At 36.7% G+C, this 24,194-nt stretch overlaps 1 protein-coding gene across 1 annotated transcript in view; it reads left to right on the top strand.

The window, feature by feature from the left end:
* LOC309586719 (multidrug resistance-associated protein 1-like) overlaps positions 1 to 24,194 on the top strand; it is a 37,728-nt gene that overhangs the window by 12,658 nt on the left and 876 nt on the right. The window contains exons 9-27 of the mRNA XM_082304063.1: positions 1,739 to 1,885; positions 3,120 to 3,204; positions 3,320 to 3,386; positions 5,099 to 5,225; positions 6,633 to 6,809; positions 7,330 to 7,497; positions 8,582 to 8,768; positions 10,381 to 10,450; positions 11,403 to 11,463; positions 12,565 to 12,784; positions 13,303 to 13,457; positions 14,558 to 14,713; positions 15,760 to 15,959; positions 16,768 to 16,894; positions 18,327 to 18,428; positions 19,134 to 19,277; positions 19,943 to 20,101; positions 22,526 to 22,692; positions 23,705 to 23,899. Of these exons, the coding sequence (XP_082160189.1) occupies positions 1,739 to 1,885; positions 3,120 to 3,204; positions 3,320 to 3,386; positions 5,099 to 5,225; positions 6,633 to 6,809; positions 7,330 to 7,497; positions 8,582 to 8,768; positions 10,381 to 10,450; positions 11,403 to 11,463; positions 12,565 to 12,784; positions 13,303 to 13,457; positions 14,558 to 14,713; positions 15,760 to 15,959; positions 16,768 to 16,894; positions 18,327 to 18,428; positions 19,134 to 19,277; positions 19,943 to 20,101; positions 22,526 to 22,692; positions 23,705 to 23,899 (2,714 nt within the window). The remainder of the gene's footprint in view (positions 1 to 1,738; positions 1,886 to 3,119; positions 3,205 to 3,319; positions 3,387 to 5,098; positions 5,226 to 6,632; positions 6,810 to 7,329; positions 7,498 to 8,581; positions 8,769 to 10,380; positions 10,451 to 11,402; positions 11,464 to 12,564; positions 12,785 to 13,302; positions 13,458 to 14,557; positions 14,714 to 15,759; positions 15,960 to 16,767; positions 16,895 to 18,326; positions 18,429 to 19,133; positions 19,278 to 19,942; positions 20,102 to 22,525; positions 22,693 to 23,704; positions 23,900 to 24,194) is intronic.

The following is a 24,194-nucleotide window of genomic DNA, read 5'->3' as shown; positions in this document are numbered from 1 at the left end:
GATTGAGTGCACCCTCAATAAGTTTGCAGACAACACCAAGTTGGGCAGGAGTGTTGATCTGCTGGAGGGTAGGAAGGGTCTACAGAGGGATCTGGAGAGGCTGGACCCATGGGCTGAGCCCAATTGTATGACATTCAATAAGGCTCAGTGCCGGGTCCTGCACTTGGGTCACAACAACCCTGTGCAACGCTATAGGCTTGGGGAAGAGTGGCTGCACAGCTGCCTGGTGGAAAAGGACCTGGGGGTGTTGGTGGCAGTGTGCCCAGGTGGCCAAGAAGGTCAATAGCATCCTGGCTTGTATCAGAAATAGTGTGGCCATCACGACTAGGGAAGTGATCATCCCCCTGTACTGGGCACTGGTGAGGCCGCACCTTGAATACTGTGTTCAGTTTTGGGCCCCTCACTACAAGAAGGACACGGAGGTGCTGGAGCGTGTCCAAAGAAGGGCAACGAAACTGATGAAGGGTCTAGAGAACAAGTCTTAGGAGGAGCGGCTGAGGGAGCTGGGGTTGTTTAATCTGGAGAAAAGGAGGTTCAGGGGAGACCTCTACAACTACCTGAAAGGAGGTTGTAGTGAGGCAGGTGTCAGTCTTTTTCCCAAGTAACAAGTGATAGAATGAGAGGAAATGACCTCAAATTGCACCAGGGGAGATTTAGATTGGATATTAGGAAAAATTTCTTCAGCAAAAGGGTGGTCTGGCACTGGAACAGGCTGCCCAGGGAAGTGGTGTTGAGTCTCCATTCCTGGAGGTATTTAAAAGCCATGTAGATGTGGCACTTAGGGACATGGTTTAGTGGTGGACTTGGCAGTGCTAGGTTTGCGGTTGGACTTGATGATCTGAAAGGTCTTTTCCAACCTAAATGATTCTATGGATCAAACTGGAACCTTCGTTAGGGATAAATGACCACCATTAACTTGAGTTACACAAACTGACATCTTCTAGTGCTTAACTCACAATATGTAAGAGGTGAAGAAGAATATTTCTTAGAAATGGTGAAAGGGAGGAATAAGGCCATCCTTCAGTCTGTAAACTTGATAATAATTGAAATATTCAAAGCAGTGAGCAAGAAAAATTCAAAGTTTGAATTAAATGCAGTGAAATAATCAACTTATTATTTAAGACTTGGTTAAGAGTCCTTCTGCTTTATGGCTAGTTTTGTTTAGGGCTCCTAAACTCAACAAGAGGCAGAAGAGACCCCACAGGACAGGTTGTTAAATTTAGGCTTTTCTGGGTAATTCTGAAGGCTGGAGTATCTGTTGTAAGAGCCCAGCTTATTCTCTGATGACTGCTGACTGGATTTTTGAAAAAAATTCCAAGTGATCAAAATAAAAATGCCTGCAGTAAATAATTCTGTTTTATGTCCAATATCATAGCAATAGCAAGAAGAAAGAAAAAAAAGTTAATTTCCTGAAACATCATGTTTGGGTGTTTTCAAAATGAAGAAATCAATTCCTGAGATAGGAAAGTTATTTCGTATAGTTTCATATGTATCTGGTTGGGTCAAACACAGTAGCCATGTTTTTTGCTCACTAAAATTATAATATTCCTGCACTCAATATTGCAGCTATGCAATAATTTCCATGTGCAGCAGTTACAGAGTCCCTGTTCATACATGAGCAGAAATGGGATCCTACCCCTTTCAAATGCAAATAAAAATAGTATCTGTGTATAAATTTTAGTTATAGTGTGATTTTGCTCCTGGATTTATCTTTTTAATTTTTTTTTTTATTTAAAAGGTCTCATTGGCTACATTTGGAGTCTTCTTTCATCTGGACAAAGAGAATGTTTTAACAGCAACTAAAGTTTTTACGTCTATTTCTTTATTTAACATTTTACGGCTGCCTTTGTTTGATTTACCATCTGTGATCTCTGCTGTAGCCCAGGTAAACATATTATAAACAAGTGCTGTAAAAGGCTGATGTTTGTATTGTCATGTTTCATCTATTTCTAGGAGTGATTAAGTCATTCAATTATTTTAAGTTACATTTTATTCAGATGAAACTGCACAGTATTTTTATGGAATGAGAAGCATGAAGGCTGTTTAAAGGATGTCTCTTAGTCTTTTAAGTTGAATGAAGATTGGATAGCACACCTAATTGTGACTGAGCTTTCTATTTCTTGTTTTACTTCCTTTGGTGGACTAGACTCGACTTCTGCTCCTACTCTCTCAACTTCACTTCTTCATAGTCCACTGAAGATGAAGTATGAACAATTTGGGCTGCACGTGTTTAAATCACTCAGCCATTGTTATATATTGGAGCCCTTGGTCACAAGTAGGGGAGACACATTGTGGACTCTACAATACTGTTTTTCTCAAGTCACCACTGAAGGAAGTAGAGAAAAAAGGAGTAGAACTGCTGATGATACTGTATCAGCAACCTTCAGTCCTAATGGTACACCAGTAGGGTTACCATATGAGTTGAAAATTTTTAACTTTTAAGACTCTGTTATGGGTGTATTATATGAGCTGCTCATGAATGTACTCTGTCACAGCTTGTACACAACTCAGCTTTTTGTAAGGAAGCAGACCACCGTGAGCAGATACTCATCCTGATTTGATTTCATTTATGGTTAGCATACTGTAAGATCAAAACCTTGTCTTTTCCTAAGGTTTACTTTTAATAGCTTAAAAATTAGTACAAGCATAAGTTCGTCTCACTTTGTCACAGCACAATGATGGACATCTTGTGATGCACTCACAGTAAAATGTTGTCTGTCTTCATTACATGAAGAGAGAGTTACTGTGTGCTAGTTCTTAAAAAAAAAAAGCTAAAGTGTTTTCACTACAGGTTTATGAAAACAAACTAATTGAGTCAGAGAAACCAGACATTCAAGGATTAACTCTATCTTCTAATGCTGGATATATCAGGCATGCTCTGATACTTTATAACTACCAAGCAGTAGATCCCTAGGAAAAAAATACACTTATTTATGACTTTAGACTGTTTAGTGCTTTAAGGAAAACAATTTTGAAATACCTAAACACCTTTTTTGTCTGTCTTCAAATAAGATGAAGAATATGTCTTTCCATATTATCTAGAACTTTTAAAATATTATTTAAAAAATTAGGGAGCACAGGCATGTTATAAGTATTACAGATATATGTTCATCTTGCAGACTAAAGTTTCTCTGAGCCGCTTAGAGGATTTTCTGTGTGCTGAGGATCTTAACCCTGAGGATGTCAATACAAACTACAGTGGAAGTAAGCAGTAGTTATTAATTTTTAATTGGTCATGAGTTTGCATGGATGAACATTAAGAAACTCAACTGAGGGGATGGATTAGCAACTCTTTGCTCTTTTTTCTTTACTGCAACAGATCATGCTGTTGGGTTTATTGGTGCTTCTTTCCGCTGGGAAAAAAATGGCCTGCCAGTCTTAAAAAAGTAAGATATTTCTTACTTATCTTTATGAGTTCCTTTGGCAGAATGTGATGTCTATAGAGATTTTGTTCAGGTTTAATGTATTCTGATTCAGACTAGTTCATGATGTTACGTACCAAAAAGAACATCAGTTATTGTTTCCAGAGTATCCCATGTGATCAGTGTGCTCTGGAAAGTCAAATCGACCCGGTCTCCCTGATGCTCCAAGAGGAACCGCATAAAAGTGCATGTTCCCCAACAGAGTGCTGTATAAGTGCTATGGGAAGCCCGTGTTCTTCATTCCTTCCTCTTCATTCCTTCCTCTTCATTCCTTCCTCTTCATTCCTTCCTCTTCATTCCTTCCTCTTCATTCCTTCCTCTTCATTCCTTCCTCTTCATTCCTTCCTCTTCATTCCTTCCTCTTCATTCCTTCCTCTTCATTCCTTCCTCTTCATTCCTTCCTCTTCATTCCTTCTTTCCTACCACCTCTCCCCTCAGTTTGCACAAAGGAGATTTAACTGCAATATCAATTTTCCCTGAATTGCATTTTGGAGAGCGTTAACTGGCAAGATGCCCTTTTGTCAGCGTAGCATTTTATATTGCCTTCAAGTAAGCTAAGGTAGTTTATGCGGCCTTGCATTGAATGCTGATCTTAAAACTGGGCTGTGGCTTCCTTTGGAAAGAGCAAGCAAACAAAAAGTTTGCTTTCCTCACAGTAGACTCTCTTGCCTGAAAACACCCCTCTTTTTGTTTGTTGTTTCTTAATAAGGTATTTGTTATGTGTAAATTCAGCTATTCTTAAACTGCTATGCAATGAGCACATTGGATGGTTATGAGGAAATGGAGTAACCAAGCTCTGGAGTGGAATGACGAACCTATTTGAAAAGCTCTATACAGCTGTTACATTTTACTAAGGCAGCTGAAGAGGTTACAACCCACCCAGTCTAACCCTCTCACCACGCTGTCTACCCTATTCCTCTCAGGGCTGGGGGGATCACTTCCCATAAGATGGTATTGAGCGTCCACATCTCAGCCAGCATAGCCTGCAATATAGTATCCAGGTATGAGCTGCCTTCAGCATCATGTACAGACTTCACTAAAGTCTGGTATAGTCTCTGGGTACAGTCTTTCTCTGCCTCATTTGTGCTCCAAGCTCCAGTCTGAAGGGACTATGCTTAGCATAGGGCCTTCAAATCAGAACACGCTTAGATCCAGATAGCATAGAATACAGATACAGCAAGTGCCTCTCCTTGTATGCTAAAGTTTATGAGTACATATTGTACTTATTTTGACATCAAAATATGCAGATGATGAAGGGCAGCTTTTATTTACCCAAACGGCTATTTTTTTTCCTTAAGGGGGATCACACATCCTACACAGCAGATGCTACATGAGAAGTCGAGCAGTTGATTGTCAGAGTAATATGGAACATGAACCACAGGCCTGAAAAGAATATAAGACCACTGGTTGACTATTCGTTAGACTGTCTCACATTTGATTTTATTGTGACCAGATGAAAGTACAACCTCTTAACTTGCAGACAAATAAATTTATACTTAAAGTCATTATTGCAAGTTTCTGAATAGTAAATAGTCAAAAGACGTGCAAACTTAAGTACTAATTTCTCATCGTTCTGAGGGTAAAATAGAGTATTTCTTTCTTACAGTGACCACAACCCGTACATGATGGAGTATTTACAAAGAGGATAACTAATTTGTCTTCCTCAATATTTCCAGCTTGAGTGTCAGCATTCCTGAAGGTTCTTTAGTTGCTGTTGTGGGACAGGTTGGATCTGGAAAGTCATCTTTTCTTTCTGCTATTCTTGGAGAAATGGAGAAACTTGAAGGAACAGTTCAGAGAAGAGTAAGATTGTCTGTCTGTGTCCCTCTGCCCTGCCCCACTCCTCGATACCTAAATTAAGCAGAACTGCTTTTGAAAGTGCAATTTGTCTTCCTCAGCTATTTATGGTTGTAGAAATACTGGCAAGGGTAACTCCAGCTTCTTAAATCTTCAAAGAAAAGTAACACAGTGATACTTTGTTAACAGTGTAACAATTTTCTTTGTTTTCAACCTAAGTGATTGCAAAGCTATTTTCATTTTTTTATAATCTATATAATTCAGTGCAAAAATCGTAAGTGTTTAAGTCATATGTTGAGCCTAAACATCTAATGGTTGCTGGTTTTGAACAGCAGTACAAATGTGACCCACTTGGAGCAGTTATAAACTGTTGTAGAAGATGATAATCTTTCTTGCAATGGCTTTTATGTAGAGAAGATACAAGGTGTGGAAATAGAGGGAAAAGTTGAACTTTAGGCAGAGATGGAATTAAGGTGCTGGCTCTTCTAGGGATAGGAAACCCTGTAGCTTAACTTCTCTTACAGTTACATAGAGCAATGAAAGTCCTCATCACAGAACAGAGTTTAGGGAAGCTTTTTATAGGTTACAGATATGGAGGAAGTTAACCTCTGATGACAGACTACAGTGCTTGAGCCAATAAATATCAAGGGATAAGCACGATATCAGTTAATCTTGTTGCACGTGGATGTAGCAACATTACAAAAGGTGTCTTGTCCTTGAAAATAAGTGTTGAACAAGAATCCACTCCTGTGGATATCTAGGACAGTATCCTGCCACTGTTGGGGGAAGAATATGGAGATGAGGTGTTCCGAATCTGAGAGTAATAATTAATGAGAAAAAGATCAGCTATGTAGAATCTAATAAGGAAGGCATATACCCAACTAGTCTATCTATACTATCAATTTGTTGTAAAATTAATAGATTTTCACAGGGCATGTAGCTTAATGTAAGAAAAGATGTAGGAGCATTTCCAGTTATCATTCCTATCCTGTAACCTTAATTTCTAAGAGCTGACACATTCCACAGCATGTTATGTAAAAACACAAACAATCAAACTGTATTTTGACATACACCTAATACAGACCCATTTTGCTGCGTATAAATCTTACAATGGATGCCCATTTGTCACTGAGATCTTTCTCTGAAAAACTGTGCTTGATATATGTTCCAGCTCTGTCAGTTTTATTCAAAGTATGTGCTCTTATAATAATTATAGGCAAGCTGTTATACAGGAATATTCAACAGATTGGTTTTATTACCTGACAGTCAAAATTTTAACAGTTTAATAATGCTCAAGTTTTGGAAGTAATTACTGGTTACTTTGAGGTAAAGCTGGCATTTCAAATGTATTTTTAAATGCTATTTTTATGTTCAGAAAGCCCAAGTAAAAAAATTGTTTCCAATTCTTTTTAGGGTCCAATGGCATATGTTTCTCAGCAGGCTTGGATTCAAAATGACAGTTTACAGGAAAATATTCTCTTTGGTGCAAATCTAAATAGGCCATACTACAAACTTGTTTTAGAGTCTTGTGCTTTACTGCCAGATTTGGAACAGTTACCCAATGGAGACCAAACAGAGATTGGAGAAAGGGTGAGAATTTGAGGTGTCAGAAATGATGCAATAAGTTATGACTTTTATGTTTTTATATATTATCTATTTGATAATTTACACTGATGACTAATCAGTGCTCAGCCAAGTACATCTAGCCCATCTCCATACTTAGCTTCCTTACTTTCAACTTAACTTCTGTTCAAGCTCTGAACCCTTATTAATTTTTAAAATGGCTCTTTTCTATACAGAAGCTTGAGTCAGCCCTGTCCTGTTCTCCAAAGGTTTCCTCTATACCGTAAAAATGCCTGTATGGCTGTAAATAATAGCTATTTTTTATTTTTCCGAAGTACCTTGCATTTGCCCATTTTGGAGTGGGAATTTAATCAACAGAGCCCAAACTTTGCTCTAATTACTTGAAAATCCAAATTTCTATTTTCATATCTACTATATAATTTACTTTGATTACCTGAAAAAAATAATGACGAGACTGAGTGTGATAAATTGGTCTTCTTTAGTATTTCATATTTAAATGTGGATTATTTTGGCTTTCTTTTCTTAGGGTGTCAATATAAGTGGAGGGCAGAAGCAGAGAGTGAGTCTTGCTAGAGCCGTTTACAGCAATGCTGACTTGTATCTTCTGGATGACCCCCTGTCTGCTGTAGATGTACATGTTGGGAAACATCTTTTTGAGAAGCTAATTGGGCCTTCAGGTCTCCTAAAAAGCAAGGTAAAGTAGGGTGGCTTCCTTTCAATTTGGGGATGAACTGCTTTGTACAATACAACACACACAGTAAAAGTCTCAGTCATTCTGCAAAAGCACATCTCTTACCTAGTGTGTTGATAAAAATTATTCTGAATAAAGAGTCTAGATAAAAAGCACCACTGATATTGTGCCAATTTGAAACCTGTCAGGTAGACATAGCACAGACCAAAAAAAAGATTGAGAGCTGGCTTGACCTGGGAGCCTGAAAGATTCATATAATATTGGCTCATTTCTTCTTTACTGGCAGTTTTTGAGGAGTGCTGTGATCTGCATACAGAAGGCAGGGTGGAGCCCTTTTTGGTCACTCTTGATGCCTCACCGCAATGAACAGGTTATAGCCAGAACAGGTTATAGAAAGAAAGGCTTCTTGTTGAACGAAGAAATTCCTAGGGGAAAGTGGAATGAGAAGGAATAGATTCTCCCATTTAAAAACTGTTCATGTGGGAAGGTAAGGTAGCTGGTAAAAAAAATCTCTCCTCAGTGTTATGAATTAGTACAGACTGTTCCCGCTGGCTGATGCCTGCAAGACACGTTTTACTATGAAATACTTACTATTATGAATATGTTACTTACTATGAAGTAAATGTTTTTCACTTTCCCTCTCTCCCTTCTTCCTTATCTTAATTTACCTGCTCCGTGGATTATAAGTATCTGGCAGAAGCAAGAACTCTAGTAATGGTAGACTTGTAAGCAGATTTTATTACTGAGGCTATAAAACTACATGTAGTATATTAAAAGCTGTAGTATCTACCTCTTTTCTTTACAACCTAATCTAAACCATTCTTGAGCAGAAGATACACATTAAGAAATGGGTAAGTACAAGTAATAGCAAGTAGCTATAAGCATGAAGTTTGACATTACAATCAGAAATTAAAAGAGTAATGTAGTAAAGTAGGCAATAAATAACTATAATAATAATAAAGTAGACAAATAAATGAGCAAAATCCCAGAAAAATTCCATTATATCGTTCCGGCTATCATAATGTAATGTTTACTTTTAATATATGCTTTGTATTTATACGGTAAAATGGAAAACATTGTGTTTCAGACTCGTATATTGGTGACCCATAACCTAACGCTCCTGCCTCACACTGATCTTATAATAGTAATGGAAGAGGGCAGAATAAGTCAAATGGGGACCTACCAAGAACTCATTTCAAAGAGAGCTAATTTTGCTGAGCTTATTCAAGTCTTCAGTGCAGAGCACACAAGTGAAGAGACAACCCCAATGGAAGGTGAGAAAATTTGTATACTGTGTGTGCTTAGTACTTTTTCTTTTCATTCAAGCTTCTCAAAATATTCCTCCTCCTCTTCTTGGAAATGAATAGAATCATTGCTGGAAAATGTAGAGCATTCCTGTCTACATTTTGGTATAGAATTATAGGTTATAAACCGAAAAAAAATCAGACTTTGATGTCTTGAGATCAAATGTTTTACTCTTTCAACTAATGAATGTATGATAAAGCTGCCTTGTGCAGCTGTTTTCTACTTTTACATACTGTATTAATTACCTGGTAAAGTTACCTGATTCTGCTAAGGATTTACCCCCCAATAAATAATTTATGGACATTTCAAATTAATCTTGCAGTGTCAACGGTTATGTCCTGTTTTATATTGGATACTTCCCATTTCCATCACCTTAGACTGCTGTGATGATGGAGCACAGCAGGAGGAGTAGGAGAATATGGTCCATTTGTAGGAGAAAAAAATAAATGAAACTTTTAGTATTCTTATGAAATAGTTCCAGCCAACAAGTAGACAGCATAAACAAACAAATGCTGCATAGTTCCTTAAAAAAGCATGCTAACAAATCATTCACATGGGTTGGGACTCAACTTACTTCTGTACTTGAGTTGTTCAATGTGTGCTCTTTATAGAGTTGTGGGAAAAAAACAGGTACATTGACAGTGCAGTCTGTTTGACCTGTGTTCATCATGTACTTCAGGAGGAGATTAATTGTGGTTATTTAATTTTGAGAAAGGAATCTTTCCACATGACACAGAAGAGTCCTGTAACAGATAAGTGACTGCAGATGTTTATAATGCTGGTTTCCAGTTAGCTTAGCAACTCTAAATTGAGCCTGTAGTAAGTACAATGCATGGTCTGGTGGGCTTATTAATTCAGGCCCTATACTGGAGCCAGCACTCTCAAATATTTGCTGGTTTTGACAGGGAGCAGTGGAAAGACAGCAGTGGGCAGTCTTGAGTTAGCTGTGTTGGGATGAAAGTGTAAGGTAGCCATGTAAGGAGACCTGTTTTAGTCATGAAGGGTAATACAGAGAGGGAAGGGGAACCAAAGTAATGAGGAGAAGAAACAGCATGAAATGTGTTGTGATACAAAATTATACAGCAGAGGCACATTCAGCAGGATGGATGGCTGTAGAAAACCTATCTTTGTCTTAACAGATCTGTTGACAAAAATAATATCAAATATGAAAAAGAAGAAAAAAATCCATTCCTGGAAGAAAAAAGTGTCGACTCCTTTCATTAACACACAAAGAACAGCAAGCTCGGTTTTCCAGCCATGATGCAAGAATACTTTGAGATAAACAGTAATGTTAATATTTGCAGGGATACTAGTACTTTCACTAAGCAAGAATGGAATTCCAAAGAGACTCCAGGCTCATGGGGGATATTTACTTGCTGTCACAGTTCTAGCATTTGGTCATAAATGTGTCCATCTTGTGTAGTAGCTGTCCCAAGCCTAGGTCGACTTAAGGAGTTCATAGTTTAAAGTATCCCCATTCATCATTTTATCCCCATTTTTTATTTCTAGCTTCTTGTACTGTATGTGTCTACTCATGGTATAATACTGAAAAGATTTTTCTATTTTTTTTTTCTGTTACAGTGAGTTCTTCAAAAGAAGAGGGCCAACAGGGCAGGAGCCTGCAACAAAGAGAACTGCTGAAACGTAAAGAGTAAGTATTTTAAAAAAAATTGCCCATTGCTTAACTGATGCAATGCTAGAACAACCTTAAGTGCTGAAGGCTGTGCTACTATCCTTCACTGTGTAAACATGGGTTAAGCCTGAATGCCCATTAGCAGTTGGCTGGAGAGCTTGTATCTGGAGATCATCTTCTGGTTTCGGTTTATACAAAAGAAATCCAGTTAATATGTTCTGCATGAGTTCAAAAAGTCCAGTTCATGGGCTGTTTCACTGTATGAACCAAAGTACATTAAGCGGGAATGAAGGGGACTTTCAGAAGACCAACTGAAGTCGCTGATGCGGATGCACCCACAATTCCCTGGCAGCAATTTGTCTTCTTGGTGTATTAACAAGTTGTTTATGCTCTTCCTTTTCCCCCTGTAACATTGATTTGTCTTTTTCCACCTTAAAGAAAACTTCTGGGCTTTCAAATAGTTGAATGACCTCCTAGATCAATTTGTAAAGCACTGTAGTACTATATTTGCAGTGGTAGAAGATAGCACAAAGATGAAGTAGAAGAGACTCAACTCAGCAAGTTCAGACAATGCAGGACACTTAAGATTAACCACTCTGGTCCAGAAGTAGTAGAACTGGATGTGTCAAATAGTAAGCCCTAATCCTGGGCCCAGACAAGGGCTGAGACCCAAGTTGCACCACAGTTATATGCTTCAGAAAAGGGTGGTCTTACATCTAGCTGACATCTATTCAGGGCAAGCTCAGGTTTATCTGCACACAATTATACAAGAAATGAAAAGGCCATACCTAGTGTTGTCTTCTGACCATGAGGTTATTCTAAAAACAAAAATAGAACAGCTGAGGACAGTTCGTCTCTCTGTAGGAAAAATTTAAAAGATTTTATAGTATCCATTTTTGCTTGGGAATAAATGGATATATTCTTCGTATGATGATTCACAAGAAGATTTGAAAGTGTTTCTTGTTTGCAGTTCTTCCTTTGATCAATGGAAAATACTCACTAACAATAAAGAAAAAGTTGCCACTGGTGGTGTAAGTATTACTAATAGAGAAGTCTTTGGCATTTGTTTTTATAAAAATGTATTATTTTGCAGTTGCAGTTTTCTGTTTCTTGTTAAGGTTGCCTGACATTGCATTACTGAATTTAAAATAAATCTGACAGGTTTTTACCAAATTTTAAGTATATAGTCTGAGATTTTCTATTGTGATGATCTCCTACTGGCTGTATTTTAATATTACATCTAGGTCCAGTCTATTTTGCATATTTCAGAAAGAAGAAGATTAAAAAAGCTTTTACCCCCATTAGAAAAACATTCTGTCTGTCTTACCTTTAGAAAATTTAGATACCCGTGTACTGGAGCAGACACTAGAAATTTTGCATAATACTGCTGCAGTAGTGTTTTATGTTAGAAGCACACTTTCTGCAGTCTCCATTAAAAAAATCTGGCAGTTGCTAGGGAGAAGGAAAAGAACAAGTGAAACAGAGTGTGGAGATGGTCAAAACTTCCTGGGAAGCTATAGTTGAATTAAAATAAGAATGGGGGGGTGGGGATGGAGAGGGGAAGAAGGTATGAGTTTCTAGCAAGATGGTAGAAATAGATGCTTGAAAAAAATGAGTTTGCAGAAGAGACAGAAGAGTTTGTGCCAACTAGAGCTCATTTCACTCCAGACCCTGTAATGAAATCCAAGAATCTGTCAGTATTCTGCTCCTACCAGTTTACCTTTCAAGTGGCCTAGCTGAGTTTGGCCCCATTAGTCCTCATCTACACCAAGGATGAAAACTTTCTCCTTCTGACACTAATTTCCTTGGCTCCAGTAGTCCAGAGTGTTGTTTGGGTTTTTGTTTTGTATAATCTACATAGATTTTTTTAAGTCTGATACTGGAAAGTGTCACAAGCAAGGTTGCCTATGATATGTATCATGAAGGAGCAGAGTGTAGTGGGAGAGGAAACCTTTTCACAGTATGATTTTATATACCTAAGTTATCAGATTTAATTAAGAAATTCTTTAGATTTATTCTGAACTTAATGTATCCAATTCCCATTATATAATGTATATTTGCCTTCAACAATGCTAGTGACTTTAAGAGTAACTCCTTTTTTTATATATATTCTTTTTTTTTAATGTATTTAGATGAAAATGTCAGTTGTTTTGAAATACCTCCAAGCCTTCAACTGGCGATGGATGTGGCTAACCATAGCTGCTTATTTAGGACAAAATGCACTAGCCGTTGGACAAAATCTATGGCTTAGCACCTGGACTGCAGAAACCGAAAAAGTTAATGATTTCACAGAATGGAAACAATCACAAAACTATAAACTTCGTATCTATGGGCTTCTGGGATTCATACAAGGCAAGGATGAGCATTTATGACTGTTTTCTCACCATTTCCCAAGTCTGATCTGCCTGAATTAGTAAAGAAATAATGCTGGTTGTTTCATAAACAGAATTGTATGCAACACAGTATAATAGTTTAACCTGGGCAGAAGAGAAGGAGAAGAGATATACAGGCATGCAGAAGAAAACTGAAAAATTAAAATTAAAAATTAAAAAATTAATTTTATGATACTTCTGTGAATTCTTGGAACATCCAAGAATAACCTAATGAAGTTATGTTGGCATTTCAGTGAGGAAGGAAATCAGTTTTGATGTGTAGTGGCATGCTAGCATGAGAGACTTAATTACAGGAAAAACATACTTATGAAGTAGTAAGGTGTACCAACAGAATACAAATATGTACATTTGTAAAACTAAGACATGAAGTGCAACTGTTGGATTGCTCACTGTGGTAGAAAACAGTGACAGAAACAAGCTCCACCTCCTTTCCCTCCCTAGCCATTCATACTGTCTTTTAATTTATCCATTCACAAGGTCTTTTTGTTTGCTGCGGTGCTTATGTGCTCACCAGGGGATCCCTGTCTGCTTCTTGGGCATTGCATCATCAGCTGTTAGACAATGTATTGCACCTTCCTCTTCAGCATTTTGAAACTAATCCAGTTGGTCAGATCATCAATAGATTCACAAAGGTAAAGGGAAAACTCGTGACTATTTTCCATTTTATGAAAATGAAGCCTGAGTGACTATAGATTTAATTCCACTTAGTATTGTTGAAAAATTAAAGATATCAAAGTAGGTGAATGCAATATCTAGCAATAGAAAACTGTTTCAGTGCATAAAAACTGAAAGAACTGTCTCAAGCTATTTTCTTACAAAATCATCAAAATACGTTATTAGTAGAAGTTGTATAGAACCTATCCAAGATCATCAGGAGGCCATTCCTCAAAGACCATTCCTGCAGTGCAACAAGTTTATCAGACCTAAACCTGATCTGCTTTTAAAAAAAATATATTTTTCTTTGATAGTATATTGCATATCAGAATCAAATGTTATTGTCAAAACCAATAAATACATTAAAGAGGTATATAGACTTAAAGTGAATGTTATTTTCTATTTTTTTAGTGTTTTGGCTTTAATTGGAACCTCTAATACACAAACAACTGTTATTTACTATGACTTTAATACTTCCCACACACATCATAACGAGATTGTTGCAACGCATTACTGATTACTTCAAATACTGTGACTGTTGATTGCTGTGTTCTCTAAAAGAGGCCCAAGAATGGTTGTGTAATACACTAAAAGATCAGTGGATTTAGGTTTCACTCAAGCCCCTAGTCTTTGGTAGCAATATATTATAAACTGGGTTTGAAAAAGCTTTACCGTGTACAGTAAGAGATTAGTAATATTTCAGTACATTTCTAGAATTACTAACAGGAGTATACAAGAGTTAGGATTTTAAGTCCTGGCCTCCTTTTCAGTCTGAGATGCTTTGCATAGGCTAAATAGTATTGAGTAGCAAAATAGCAAGAGCTGTCTCTTTTTGACTACACACGCTCTGAGCCTGTTCTCTGACATACCATGAGTAGTCTAAAAGCTATTATGTCTATTTCACTTTTAGACAAATAATAATGATATATGAATATATTTCACTAGGATATAATCAGGGGGGATCCTACTAATTTTTATTGAAGATATTTTAGTTTGATTCCATTTTTAAGGCATGCTCTCTCAAAGTTTTTAGTGAAATTTACTCACAAAATCTTGATTCTTCTGTGCATTGTTGCAGGACTTATTTATAGTGGACTTACGTTTCCATTACTACTTACGAACTTGGCTAAATTGTACACTAGATGTTATTGGAACCATTCTGGTTATCACATATGCCTCACCACTATTCATAGTGGTCATTATTCCCCTGGGATACTTTTATTTTACTATCCAAGTAAGTTCATTAAGCTTTTATAAGGTTTTCTAGATGTATGTAGATGAAATGTCCAAAACAATCAAGGATACAGGCTTAAATTATTCCTTATTGTGAAATATATATATATACACACATATACATATATATATATATATATATATATATATAAAACACATCTGAAATTGCTTTCATAAAAAATCTTCAGGCTTCTGGAAAGGAAATTAGAACACTTCTTTAATATATCCTGTAATGCTTGGGAACTTTTAACGACTTATGCTTTTCTCTTTATATTTTCCTTTTTCTTAGGAAGATACAATATTGATATGAATCCCACCAAGAAATTTGATGAAGTTACCTGAAAAAATGGGGTGTATATTATAGTGAAAGTTAAAAGTTGAAGGGTAATCCTGGAACAGCAGATGTAAACTAGAATGATGCCTAAACTACCTGTGCTATTTTTTTGTCTAGAATGTCAGTTATGCTACTGAGAAACCAAAAAGTAATGTTGCAGAAAGACTAATGGCTGCATTTCTGCTTTGATGCTCAAAGTATAGTCTGTGATTAAAGACCTTAAAAAAATTCTTAAAATAAGAATATAGAGGAAGGAAAAGAGTACCTGGATTCAGTCTCTGCTAAGGAATTTAAATACAGACATCATTACATTGAAGAAATAAAGGCTGACTTTCATCTGAGAAAGAAGTGAGACATTCTAATTTGAAAGTTTACATAGAAGTTTTAGTTGGTTGTTACACACCTCTTGTGGTATAGCCCATTTTCTACAGAATTCGGAAATAATGTTCTCTTATTTTAACCTTGCCAGTAATTTATATATTGCAGTTATGTCAGCATTACAATGTTAGTGTGTCCCAAGAAACAGATTTTTCTATCCTGTTTGTGAATAGCTTTTTTTCTGTGTAGACACTTCCAGCTTTTTCATATTCAAAATTATACAGGATTTACTTAACAGATTACTTAACTGGAAATAAATATGGCAAATATTTTAAACAATGTAAAAGAAACTGTAGCAACTTAAAATGTCTGTTTTGTCTGTACTACTTTATTAGCGATACTACATAGCGAGTTCACGACAAATTCGACGGCTAGCAGGAGCATCGCATTCTCCTGTGATCTCCCACTTCAGTGAGACTCTTGCAGGTCGATCAATAGTTCGAGCATTTGGCCACCAAGAAAGATTCATTAGAAAAAATAATGATGTTGTGTATGAGAACTTAGTTTACTTCTACAACAATGTCATCTCAAACAGGTACTTCACAGCAGTTCTGCATCTGCGACTGAGACCTTCTGTAGAATTCCTCAACTAAGTGTTTACCTTTAGTCAGAGTAAACCCACTGAGAAACAGAAGGACAAGAGCAATTTATCCACTACTCTTTGTAATGAATGCATAGATTATGTCTAAGCACTAGGATGATTTCTTCTTTATGTACCAGAAACTAGCAGGTTTATAGAAAATACACATATGCTGTCTGGGATGAGAATATTAAAAAAAAAAAAAAGAAAAAAAAAAGTTTACCAATACATCATGAGCATGGACTATACTACATTTCAGCTAACATTTCCTCTTACAAGTTTATGAACAAATTGAATCTATATTTCAGTAGTTCATGTGGAAGTAACCTGGTGTCTGTACCTACAGGCACCAGGTAGGTCTTGAGAGTGAAATCTTGGGTTTAAGTCCATTTACTCTCCTTCCTTTGTGATTCAGTTCAGTTACAGGCAGAGATTAGCAAGGAGAAGATTTTCAGTTTTGGTTTTCAGTCATATACCTGAATCTTTTCCAGATAGGAAGAGTAAGAAAGCAGTGAGTGAAGGGAGCATTAGCCAGGAGTTGAGAGACCTTCATTTTGTTTTTAGCGGTGCTACCAGTTCTAGATATGTCGTATTGCCTCCCCAGTCCATCTGTAAACTGGGAATGGTAGTACTTACCTCTTTTGTAAAGTGGCTAAATTGCTAATATAATGATCTCGAAGAGTATCATATTAGCAATATGTTCACTATACTATAAAAAATTTCATAGGTCGTTAACTTTTTTCTTTGCTTTGATTTACTACAGGTGGCTATCTGTCAGGCTTGAATTTCTGGGAAATTTAATGGTGTTCTTTGCTGCACTGTTTGTAGTGCTGGCTGGAAATACAGTGAGTTCTTCTACAGTGGGTTTATCGATATCCTATGCTCTAAATGTAAGTAATGGTATAAATTTTTTGGTGCTACCACATTGCATATGAAAAGGGAAGAATACATACAATGAAGTTGTGTATGTGAATATACACGGTGGCATCAATGAAACTAAACCCCATGGGCAGAACAGAGTTTTCCTTTGAATTCCATTAATTCTGGGAAGCGTCACATATTAATTATTTTCCACTTCTGAATTTAGATTAAATAATAATTATTAAAACATATTTAAAAATCAAGTTAATCAAACTAGGTATGGTTTATTTTTAAGTGTTTTATTAAACCAAATAAGAAGCCTGGTCATGTACAACTATGCTTCATATTTGATTTCTTGTTCTTGCTCACTTACTGAATGTTATGTGGGAATGCTTACTTAAAAGTTTACTAAAATCATTGACTTTGGCATTGTACTTGTAAAAGTAGTATGCGAGAGCCACGTTTGAAATGTGTCTTGAAGTAAGGTAAACTGTATTGATAAGTCTCTAGTTAAAATAAATCTTTAGTATTATGTATACACAAAATAAGCATCCAAGTTCCTATAATCTTGTGATGCTTAGGAGTCTAGTGGTGTCCACATTCTCACTGTGGTAAGTGCTTCAGAAACACAGCTGACAGATACTAATGAATAGAAATATAAAAAAATATATAGACAACTACCTGTCGTGGCATATCCACGTCACCCCCAACTCAGAAGAGTTCCATTTTCTATTATTCAGGGATAGAACAATCTCCTTTATATCATCGTATACTTGGTGATGACAGTCACAGGTATCACACAGTTTTTCACCTTCATCTGATGTCAAATTGACATCATTCTTTATTTAGTTACATACAGCATCTCAAAACAGTTGACTCTCAGAATTCTTTAGGCTCACTTTTTTCCTATAGAAGTGGGAATATTTAACGACAGAATTGGTACCATGGAAGTGGTACCATGGAAGTGGTACCAATTCTGTCTACAGAAGCATTCCTAATGCTTGAAGACGACAAATTTGGCAAACTTGGTAGACCAAATACATATCTCCATTGCAAATTCTTTTTGTATTGCTAGCTTACTTTACCTAGGGAATAGTGCAATAATGTACACACAGTATGAGCCATATATGGTTTTCCTTTCAACATGTCATACAATTACTGTGCACTTTCTGTTGATCCTGAAGTAGTTTCAGATTTCTGGAGCTGTTATGTTCGTGAAAATTACAATAGCCATTGGGCAGTCTGAAAGCAGACAAGAAGTGCTCAGAGGAACACTGAGATCAGTGATAGTTCCTAAGTGATAGTTCATTTGGTGTGCCATCATTTTCTGTACACTTTTTGGCTTCTGTGATTAAGCATCCAGCTTATGAGATGATTAAATTCAGGGTGAGTTTTGAAATCAGTATGCTGTATTCTAGTAGAGTCAAATTTTTACGTTCTATGATGTAACTATTTCCCCAGATAATTCAGAGTCTAAATTTTTGGGTGCGTAAAGCATGTGAAATCGAGACCAATGCAGTTTCAATTGAAAGAGTTTGTGAATATGCAAAAATGGATAAAGAGGTGAGCATTCTTCTTGAAATGGTGAACATTCATTACATTTATAGTCATAGCAGTTTTTTTCCTATTTTGACCAGTAAATTTCTTGGCATCCTTCTTAGCAATAGATTTTGCAGTAAAACTAGTGCAGCTACAGCTGAGGTGAACTCTCTATGTTATGTGCAACCAAGAGGAGCATTGTGCTTCTCTGAAAGTAGTGCCCATGTCAAGTACCAAAGCATGAGAGCCTTGGTATGTCTCAGAAACAAGACTCTCTTCTACATCTTCATTCTCTTTTACCCTTCCCCCATGTTTACGTTTCTTAACCTTTGTTCACATCTCCCTGATCTCTCCTACTCCTTAAAACAAAATGTTTCTCATAAAATATGCATTTTAAATATCTGGAAGATTAGGCATCAGATTAAATTCAGTTCCTGTCAATTGGTGGAACAGATACCAGGCTATTAGCAACTACCCAGTTAAACTGATTTACTTTTTTAAATGAGTGTATAACATGTTGTTAAAAAAAAACACAACCCAAAACCAAACCTCCTAAAAAACGCAGCTGGAATGTTTCTGCCCAGTATTCATGAAAGTAGGTTCTCCTTCCCTTATATTGCACTGGAATTATCCTAAACCTGCTGGGATTTTTATGTAGTTTTCCTAATGTTTTTATTAACTTGTAACATTTTTAGTCATATACTGAAATACCAATGGTTTTAATTCCAGGAACCGTGGATAATGTCAAAAAGACCACCAGTGGGGTGGCCCAATAGAGGAATAATAGAGTTTGTTGACTACAAGGCTCAGTACAGGAAGGATCTTGGTTTAGCCCTGAATGATGTCTCTTTTAAGACACAGAGTAAAGAGAAGGTACTGTATATGACAAGAAATAAATCAGAGGTATAAAATTCTGTTTCCCAACTTTCTACTTCAAAAAGATTTCATATGAGAAGACTCCAATACCAGATACAGCAAGGTGATGTTGAACAGAGACAGTGTTATGTGGATAAGACATTAAAGAAAAAAAAAATGAGGAAAGGAAAAGTATTTTCTTCTACTATGTAGAAATTCTTATCCCTGTAAGAAACTGAGATAATGTTTTATGAATTTGGCAGTTTTAGGGACAATCCAAATTTGAAATTAAACCTCTTGTCCACTGTGCTGAATATTTATGATGTAGAGAAATACACTGCCAGATTAGTGTTATCAACTTTGGGTTTGGGATCAAGGAACACCAAGCAAGACCTAGTTTACAGTCCTTGGTTTGAGCTGAGGAGTGCTAGACAACAGGGAGGGGAAAAGGAAAGGATTCCCACTGAACCAGGCATAGGCTTCTGAGGGAGAGCTGTGATTCCGAGTCATGTGTTCCAAAGGTAAATTTTAAACAAACAGTTTTATCTACCTATAGGATTGCATGTTGGTGTAAGAAACTGAAGTTTTGAACTGAAAGCTGAAACTGAATTCGCTAATCATTTTTGATATAGAACGTGTAGCATGGAAAGTTATAGTCTTTATCAGAAAACTTTCTGTTTCAGGTTGGAATTGTTGGAAGAACAGGAGCTGGTAAATCAACACTCACAAATTGCTTGTTTAGAGTTCTAGAGGGATCTGAAGGCAAAATAATTATTGATGGAATTGATATATCAACTATTGGACTCCATGACCTACGCGGAAATCTTAACATTATTCCACAGGTGAGCTGTGTTTTAGGGATAACTTTTTTTTTTTTTTGACTAACACAAGACACTTCATTTTTCTGGGGAGAAATTATAACCCCAAAGTCCACAGGCTGCCAAGAGACAGAGGCATACAACTCCAATAGAATTTTACTGATCTTTGAAAACAGGTGCTGTTACAGCCTATCAAGTTTTACAATAGAATTTTTGAGAATCGTAGCTATTTGATTAGACAGTAATCTTCAGTACTGCTGGCATAATGCTATCCTGAAAAATGTCATAACTGCATGTTGGCAACTGTATGGAAGAAGCCTCAAAACAGGGAGGCCGCAAGTATGACGTTAGGTTTTATTATGCCAGGTTTAGTTTACCAGTCTTAGCTAGAATAACTTGTGTTCTCCAGAATCTGTATGTGTATAGCTACATATGGTGTTTTCAAGTCCCACCTCAAGGCAAAAATATTTTAAAATAATTCTAGTTATGTCTGAAGAATGTATCCCTGCTTACTTCAGAACAGGGCAGGAAACTCAAGATTAGTTTACATACCATTAGGACTGTGTTCATGCTGGTAAACTGATTTACATTGAAATGAGTATAGAGTAAAACCTAGAACACAAATGTAATGGTCACCCGAAGACTTTTTGCATGTTCTCTGAATGCCATTCATAAAACCATTTTTGTACATGGATGATCTTAACATCACTTATAATAAATTTATCTGACATTTTCCAAAGGAAAGTCTATTTTTTGTCTGCCTTTTCTGGAGCTTTAACCCTGGTAATAGTTCCTGTGTGTCACTACCATAGCCAGTGCATGGAGACGAAGCTAATATTTAAACCAAAATAGCTTGGGTCTTTCCAAGAATGAGTTGAATAGAAAAAAATATGTATATATTCCTTCAAATCCTTGGCTGCTTTTCCTTTGAGAAATGTATTTTCTCAGGGGAATGATAAATTTCCAGGTTTTGATATAACTTTAGGGTCAGGAATGACAATACTAAACCAAATTTGATTATGCTGCAGGACTTCAAAACACAACAATTCATACATGCTCAGTTGTAACATTTTTCTTGGTTTGAGCAGCTAATACTCTATGACTACTCTAATATAATACTAATACTCTAATATAATACTAATACTCTTCACCGAAAGGGCAGTCAGGCACTGGACCAGGCTGCCCAGGGAAGTGGTTGAGTCCCCATCCCTGGAGGTATTTAAAAGACGGGTAGACATGGTGCTTGAGGACATGGTTTAGTGGGGACTTGTTAACAGTTGGACTCGATGATCTTAAAGGTCTTTTCCAACCTTAACGATTCTATGATTCTATGATTCTATGAATCTGCACAATGTCTGACAGTTTTAAATTACACAGTATTTTCTCAACTGCAGTTGCAGGTCTGATTTACTGTGGATGGGGTATATTGGATCCACAACTAAATTGGAGAGGTACAGGAAAGTTCAGTGAACTAACAAGCTGAGGTCAGACAAGGAAACGAGAATTGGAAGGGTGGAAAAATGGAGACTGGAGCTTGTGGAGAGTAGGTGGATTCTGGCATGTTGAATTGCATAGGTTGGGAGAATGGGACTGGATGAAAATAAAAGTATGGGACAGAAAAAAAGGGCATGGCAAGATAGCAAGGCCTTCAGTGCACACACACTTTTTCAGATCGGTCAAATATATCTCATACAAATAATTTTTAACAATCATAATAAAGTACAGATTTGCAAATTACTTTAATGATGTTCTAATGCAAGTAACATGAAGTTTAAATGAAGAATATGCACAAGATCTCATACCATTTTAACAGTCCTTTTTGGTCACCCAGCTCCCTCAAAATTATTACTCTTCCCCTTGCCTGTAACTTGCTAGAGAATGTTATTGGCCTTTTACAGTCTACCTATTGGGTCACAACCACTGTGACTGCACTTAGTCAAGGTGTCTCTTCACTGCCTCTAAAAACATCAGTTCTGTTTATAAATAAAACATTTATGCAACATGTGCTTTTGTTCTTATTGCTGAATATGTCACCTTTCCTGTAGGAAATTAAAATTTGACTTATAATCATAACCTTCTAATTTTTCTTAACAGTGCTCGTGAATGTAGTATCCAGTGCTTCACAAACTTGACAATAGTAATAATTCATATGTTGTTGCAGTTGCCATATGCTGGGCAGGTCTTTAGTCAGCCATAGAACCGGTAGCACAGAGAATGCATAAGAAATCTTCTGCTCTTTACATTTCACATCATTAATGAAGAACTGAGCACACTGAGACCCCATATGATCTTGTCTTTTCATCCACCATCTTCAAAATGTTACTATTTTCCTTGCAAACTCCATTTCCAAAATTATTTGTCCCAGTTCCCTGTGTTAATGTAAGGATTTATGGCAGACTTTTTAAAGTTTGTGTTGGAATTGTGCACTCACATTCTGCTGTTATTTAGGATCCTGTCTTGTTTTCTGGGACACTGCAGTCAAATTTGGATCCACTTGGAAAACACTCTGATCTTGAACTGTGGGAGGTACTGGAGCTGTGTGACTTAAAGGATTTTGTCCAGTCACTCCCAAAGAAGCTCCTTCATGAGATTTCAGAAGGTGGTGAAAATCTCAGGTATATAAACAAAAAAGTGCTATTGCAGTTATTTCTGGTACTGTAAAACTGTGTGCCTTCCAGAGAGTCTAATTCAGAAAGTATCAGTATAAAAATGACACTTCTCCTGTCATTCTAAGTAGCATTATTCGGGTAGTATGAGTTTCTGTGAGGTGGCCAGCTGGTCACAACTGTATGAAGTCCTGTGGCCTGTGCTGTATGGGAAGCCAAGGAAGTAGACTATTTTCAGCTCAAGTATATGAGTAGGTGTAAAGGAGTGGGGGGGAGGGAGGGGCAATTCATGCATCCCTAATTAGATTTGGATAGAAAAGTGCTCGTTTATTTAAATCTAAAAAATGAAACAAAACAAAACAAACAAACAAAAAAACAAACCAAACCAAAACCACCAAACCTGGAAGGAAGGCAAAACTGCAGAGAGCTTGTGCCGTTGCTTTATTTGCTTACGCAAAGCAAAACATTTTTTCCTTGTAAAACATTAACCCATAGTTATGTAAGGAAGGCGATGCTTGAAATAAAAGGACTCTAGGAGACAAATACTGAAGCTTTCAGCAGCAAAAGGGCAGGTCTTAAATGGAGTGTACTGAATATCAGCTTGAGTTTTTTTGACAGATCATTTTCACAAGGAAGTTCCTAGAAGGCATACACCACAGCTAACGTATAGGAGTATCCAAACTTTTACACTGAACGTTATTAAAAAGTGGTTTAGCATTCAGTGTGGCTTATTCAAAGTTGCCATTATAACATGGACGTAGAGCTGAAGGCAAGACTAGGTTTATGCTACAAAATTCAGCCACAGGTGTTTAAAAGTCACACCTTAACTATTATTGGTACGCTGAGCAAGAAGAAATCAAAACTTCCAAAATGAGGTGAACATATTTCACTAGTCTTTTTAGAAGTATAAAGTGCTGTTAAGAAAGACAGAACAGATAGGCTCTGCAGTAATCTCAGCTTTATATTGTTCTCCCCTTCCTCAGTGTGCCTGACCTGACCTTCTCAAATGTATTTTTAACAGTGTTGGGCAGAGACAACTGGTCTGTCTGGCCCGTGTTTTGCTACGAAAGACAAAAATCCTGGTCCTAGATGAGGCGACAGCTTCTGTTGACATGGAAACAGATAACTTGGTACAGTCCACCATCAAAAAAGAGTTTCACAACTGCACAGTATTAACTATAGCCCACAGGTTACATACAGTCATGGATTCAGAGAGGTAAGTTTTAGTAAGCCATTTTAAAAATAAATGGCTTCCTTTAAATGCATCAGTTTTCAGACTTACTAAAATTTACACTCCAACACTTTTTACCTTAGTATCTTTGTACAATCCAAGGTATCACAAAAGACTTGAGCATCAATATTAATTAAATAGTGATAGCCTGTGTTCTGTTTCCCCCTTCTAATTACAGAATTAATTTAATATTTTTCCTGCTAAGGTACAGGTATAAGCTACTATTAAGACCACTTAATTCTCTAGAGTAAATAGATATACTGTAGCATTGTTACCAATT

This window comes from Platalea leucorodia (assembly GCF_965183815.1).
Source record: "Platalea leucorodia genome assembly, chromosome: 2".
Classification (NCBI taxonomy): Eukaryota; Metazoa; Chordata; class Aves; order Pelecaniformes; family Threskiornithidae; genus Platalea; species Platalea leucorodia.
The sequence above is the reverse complement of the archived record's forward strand: the minus strand, read 5'-3'. Positions and strand labels throughout refer to the sequence as shown.